The 4878-nt window shown below is 61.3% G+C and overlaps 1 protein-coding gene and 1 long non-coding RNA gene across 3 annotated transcripts in view; one reads left to right on the top strand and one right to left on the bottom strand.

The window, feature by feature from the left end:
• TPRA1 (transmembrane protein adipocyte associated 1) overlaps positions 1-4130 on the top strand; it is a 14927-nt gene extending 10797 nt beyond the window's left edge. For both annotated transcript variants that reach the window (XM_008697805.2, XM_040628361.1), the window contains exons 4-11: positions 394-480; positions 580-652; positions 762-841; positions 1370-1480; positions 1628-1688; positions 1880-1982; positions 2120-2200; positions 3442-4130. In XM_008697805.2, the coding sequence (XP_008696027.1) occupies positions 394-480; positions 580-652; positions 762-841; positions 1370-1480; positions 1628-1688; positions 1880-1982; positions 2120-2200; positions 3442-3685 (840 nt within the window). In that variant the 3' untranslated portion in view covers positions 3686-4130. The remainder of the gene's footprint in view (positions 1-393; positions 481-579; positions 653-761; positions 842-1369; positions 1481-1627; positions 1689-1879; positions 1983-2119; positions 2201-3441) is intronic.
• On the bottom strand, positions 2621-3741 carry LOC121102472. The gene is made up of 2 exons (XR_005834507.1): positions 3602-3741; positions 2621-2920 (listed from the first exon to the last, which is right to left on the bottom strand). It is a non-coding gene; the product is annotated as an uncharacterized LOC121102472 (long non-coding RNA).
• Positions 4131-4878: the final 748 nt, after the last annotated feature.

The following is a 4878-nucleotide window of genomic DNA, read 5'->3' as shown; positions in this document are numbered from 1 at the left end:
GCTCCTCCCAGCCATCAAATACGGCAGGTGCTGGGCTCACCCCGTCTCACAGATGAGGAAACAGAGGCACGGAGGTGCAGGTCCTCGGCCGAGGTCACAGAAGCAGGAAGCAGCAGGGCTGGCATTCGAGCCCGGCAGTGCGGCTCCACCGTGTCACCCCTACTAACCATTCTAAGGCTGCCAGCGTAGCCGGGAAACTGAGGCCCGAGAGGGAAAGGCCAGGCAGCGGTTACTGACAGTGGAGGATCTCCCCACCTCCCCGCATCTCACTCCCGACTCTTTGAGTTTGGAAGCCTTCGGCTCTCAAAGAATCCAAGGCTCCTGCAGAGGCCCTGCGATTCAGAGGGTCTCCCTCCCTGACCCCATCCTGGCATTCCTGCTCTTGCCCACCAGGTGTTCGTGGTGGCGCTGGTGGGCATCGCCCGGGCCGTGGTGTCCATGACGGTCAGCACCTCGGATGCTGCGACTGTTGCTGATAAGGTGTGGCCGGGCCTACCGACAAGGGTGGGGGGGATGCTGGGCGCTGGGGAGCGGGGTGACTGGGCCCCCAGGCTGACACTCTGCCCGCTCTGTGTCCAGATCCTGTGGGAGATTACCCGCTTCTTCCTGTTGGCCATCGAGCTGAGTGTGGTCATCCTGGGCCTTGCCTTTGGTGCGTGTGCTGCTGGGGCCAGCGCTCTCCCTGTCCCTCCCTAGTGGGCACCGACCCCACCACGATCACCTGGCTGGCTCCCGCTGACTGACCAGCACGTTTCTTCCAGGTCACCTAGAGAGCAAGTCAAGCATCAAGCGGGTGCTGGCCATCACCACGGTGCTGTCCCTGGCCTACTCTGTCACCCAGGTAAGGGGGGATGGGGCAGCTGTGGGGTCCCCCTGAAGGAGGCCAGGTGTCCCTGAGGCCCCAGCAGACCCCGCTCCCTGGTTCTGAGTCCAGGTTTTAATGTTTATTAGGTGCGCCTAAGGAATCCCCCGAGGTGCTTGTTAACAAGGCAGGGTCTCCCCCATACCATTCCAGCCCAATAGGCCAGGGTGGGGGCGGGGAGGGTGCCTAGAACCTGCCGTAACAAGCAGCCCGGGTGGGGACATGAGGGTTTGCAGACCGCACTGTGGGCTGTACATCTGGAGACTCCTTCCTTAGATTGGGGGCTACCTCCTGCCCAGCCCAGTTCCCTGCCGCACGGCAGGGCCTACTCCGGGTGTGGGAGCTAGGCGGGCGGGGAGCAGGGCGCGGCCAGGGAGCTTGGAAGGCCAGGCCAGGCAGCTGGGCTTGGAGTGGCGGAGAGCTCTGGGTCTTTGTATCAGCGAGCTCCCAGGGAGGGGGCTTTCCAGGTGGCAGGAGACTGAGGGCCTCCCCTGCCTGCCCCTGCAGGGGACACTGGAGATCCTGTACCCTGATGCCCACCTGTCGGCTGAGGACTTCAACATCTACGGGCACGGGGGCCGCCAGTTCTGGCTGGTCAGCTCCTGCTTCTTCTTCCTGGTGAGGCTGAGGGTGCCCTCCCCACTTTCTGGGCCTCTGCACCCTGGGGGTGGCCGCACGAGGCAGGAGCCTGGATGTCTTGGTCCTGGGCTTAGCTCTGGGCCTTGTGTCCCCAGCGTCCTTCTCAGTCCTGTTCTGTCTCTGCAGGTCTACTCTCTGGTGGTCGTGCTCCCCAAGACCCCGCTGAAGGATCGCATCTCCCTGCCTTGTAAGCAGCTGGTGGGTGGCTCCGGGACAGGGCCGGGTGCAGGGCAGGGTCTGTTTGGGCTACCTCGCCTCTCCTGCTGGAGAGCCCTTGAGAGGGAGGGGTCCTCCTGGAGGCCCAGAAGGGCCTCAGGTGACACGCTGGGGATGAAGGGCGGAGGCAGGGGCAGGGCCTCACAGTCCCCAACCCCGCAGCACGGAGGAGCTTCTACGTGTATGCTGGCATCCTGGCGCTGCTCAACCTGCTGCAGGGGCTGGGAAGCGCCCTGCTCTGCGCCGACATCATCGAGGGGCTCTGGTAGGTGGGGCGGGGCACGGGGTGCCCGCTGGCTTGGGTGTGGGGGAGGCCTGACTGTGAGCGGCGGGCAGAGGGAGGCTAAGCCCAGGTCCCATCCAGAGGAGGACCCTCCCTGACCGGCTCCTCCTGCCCCCCAGCTGTGTAGATGCCACCACATTTCTCTACTTCAGCTTCTTTGCGCCCCTCATCTACGTGGCCTTCCTCCGGGGTTTCTTTGGGTGAGTCTTCCCACGGGGATGGTCGGTTCGGGGTGGGGGGGGCGGACGGCGCAGGCAGGGGACGTGAGACGGTGGTAGCTAGTGCCCAGCTTGCCTGCCACCCAGTGGCTGGTAGTTTGAGGGCTGCGGGCGCCCCCGCGTGGCTGCCTGCGGAACTGCGCCTCCAGCTCCTTGCGCATGCGCAGCCTCAGCTTCGGGCTCCCGAGCCTCCCTAGTCCGAGTTCTGGCTTGACACCCGGAATGATGAGGCAGATGAGGTGTGTATGTCTGTACCTACACATGCATACACACATGTGCATATGCACACATGCATACATACACACATTCTATATGCAACACACACACACACACTTTCCCCGCTAGAGTGTCTGTGCACCTTGTTCTACGCTTGCTGGTTCAGAACACTTAGCTCATTCTTTCAGCAGGCATTCATTGAGCACCTACTGGGTGTCGGGCACTGCTGCAGCTGCCAGACACAACAGGGAACAAAGAAGACACGAATTACCGTGCTCACGGATTCTAGCTGGGAGTGGCTGGGGAGCGGAGCAGGGTTGCAGGAGGCGGGCGTGCGGCGGAGCATAGGGTGAGGTGCACGCGGTTGCACGTGTGCGTTTGCAGGCGTGTCAGGGAGACAGGGTGCTAAGGACATGTGGGATTGAGGGTTGGATCCTGGGCCTCTGATGTGGCAGAAGGGCTGGGTCTGCAGAGGTGGTGGGGGATCTGAGGGGGGAAAGCAGGAAGAGGGCGTCAGAGGTGGGGTGAGAGGGGCTAGATTGGCTCTCGGCCCAGCCCTGACCTGTGTGCGACCTTGCACACGCATTTACCTCCCTGGCTTCGGGCTCCTTTTTGTGAATCGGGTACAGCACTTCCCAGTCAGTTACCCTGAGGATTGAGGGACTGGGTAAGCGCAGAGTAGGTGGTCATAAAGCTGCAAGGGTGGAGGTTGCAGCTGGTGTTTGCTGAGCACCTCGAGGCAGAATTTACCTCTGTTTACCTTCTGCTGAGGTCCTCTCGAGGTCAGAGTTGTACCCATTTTGCAGTGAGAAACAGGCAAGTGAGAAACTTCTCCTTGCCCAGGCTCACATGTGGGCTGAGTTTTAAAACAAGTCCCGCTGGACTCCAGAGTCCAAGCTTTGGGGACCTCCTGGGGTCACTGTTAGGCACAAGCCTTATTTTTCGGAGAAGGAAGCCTTTCCTGACCAAACAGTTGGGCTCCCCTGCCCCTCTCTCCTCCCCACCAGCTCGGAGCCCAAGATCCTCTTCTCCTACAAATGCCAAGTGGATGAGACCGAGGAACCAGACATGCACCTGCCCCAGCCCTACGCGGTGGCCCGGCGGGAGGGCCCGGAGGCGGCAGGGGCTGCCAGCACACAGTTTGACTCAGCTGGTGGGGTGGCCTACCTGGACGACATTGCCTCCATGCCCTGCCACACGGGTAGCATCAACAGCACAGACAGTGAGCGCTGGAAGACTATCAATGCCTGAGTGTGGCCACCGTGGCTGGAGGGCCTGCTGGGGTCTGTGGAGGGCAGGCTGGAGAGAAGACCAGGGGGTGCCAAGTCCCTGGGGGAGGAGGACGAGGTCATGGGACCTTCTGTGGGCAGGAGCCCCATGCAGGCCCTGTCTCGCCCTCTGTGTCCCCAGTTGCCTTTGGCCACCTCTGCTCTAACTGGGGCTGCCTCCACCTTCTACCCGCCCTCTCCCTGCTCAGCTGCATGGCCCAAACTCTAATCTCTCAGGGCCAGGCCTGGCTAGGCTGGCTGAGGACACCTCCTTTCTCCAAAGCCTGGGCACCCAGGACCGGTCTGGCCCTTCTCATCCCTCTGCCTCCTCCCCGTGGCGCTTTGGCCTCCTCAAAGCCCACTCCGGCAGGTGGGCTGAAGTGTGTATATTTTCTTGATCTATTTTTTAATAAAAAACAAAAGGAGCAGAAGGTGCGGCTGTGGAGGTTCCTCTTAGGAGCCCGAGGGCTGGCGTGAGAACCTGCGATGATCAGAGGTCCTGGCAGGTCCCTCTGCGTCCCAAGCGCTGGGAGGCTCTGGGATCCTTCGTTTGCTCCACGGAGGAACACTGGCCAGTGCACAGGCCCTGGGCCGGCTGCTGGGGAAGTGGCGGGCAATTGGATCCCAGTGCTCCGTGTCCCGGGCCCCCGTCCAAGCAGACAAGAGGGACGTGGAAAGAGAGCGGCTGTTTCCTCACCCTGTTGGGGAGTGTGGGGTTTGGAGTGAGCCCTGCAGGTCCTGTCCTTTCTCTGTACCTTCTGCTCTGCCCTCCTGGACCGGCCGCTTCCCCTCCCCCAGCTCTAGCTCGCCGGCTGTAAAATGGGGATAAGGAGGCCTGTCTTGCAGGGGCTGCTGTTAGGATTAGGAAGTAGCATGAAGGGCCGACAGATGCTTATGGAGCAGTAGTGATAACTCAGTTGTTTTTAGCCCCTAGAGTATTGCTCGCCACAAAGCAGGCATTCAGAAGGTAGGATGACAGGGACTGACGTGACCAGAATCGACGTGCTAAGCTAAACATGGAGCTAAGTCAGAACAAGGCAAACTGTAAATAAGAGGAGAGAGGTGCTGTGTGTCCCCTGCCCTTATACCTCAGCTTGGCCTCGAGTCTGTGGGCAGCGGGAGAGAAAGCATTGCTGGTTATGTCATTCCCACTGCCAGAGAAGAGGAGGTCTCGGT

The sequence above is a fragment of the Ursus maritimus genome, unplaced genomic scaffold (assembly GCF_017311325.1).
Source record: "Ursus maritimus isolate PB19 unplaced genomic scaffold, ASM1731132v1 scaffold_14, whole genome shotgun sequence".
In the NCBI taxonomy this organism is placed as follows: Eukaryota; Metazoa; Chordata; class Mammalia; order Carnivora; family Ursidae; genus Ursus; species Ursus maritimus.
The sequence above is the reverse complement of the archived record's forward strand: the minus strand, read 5'-3'. Positions and strand labels throughout refer to the sequence as shown.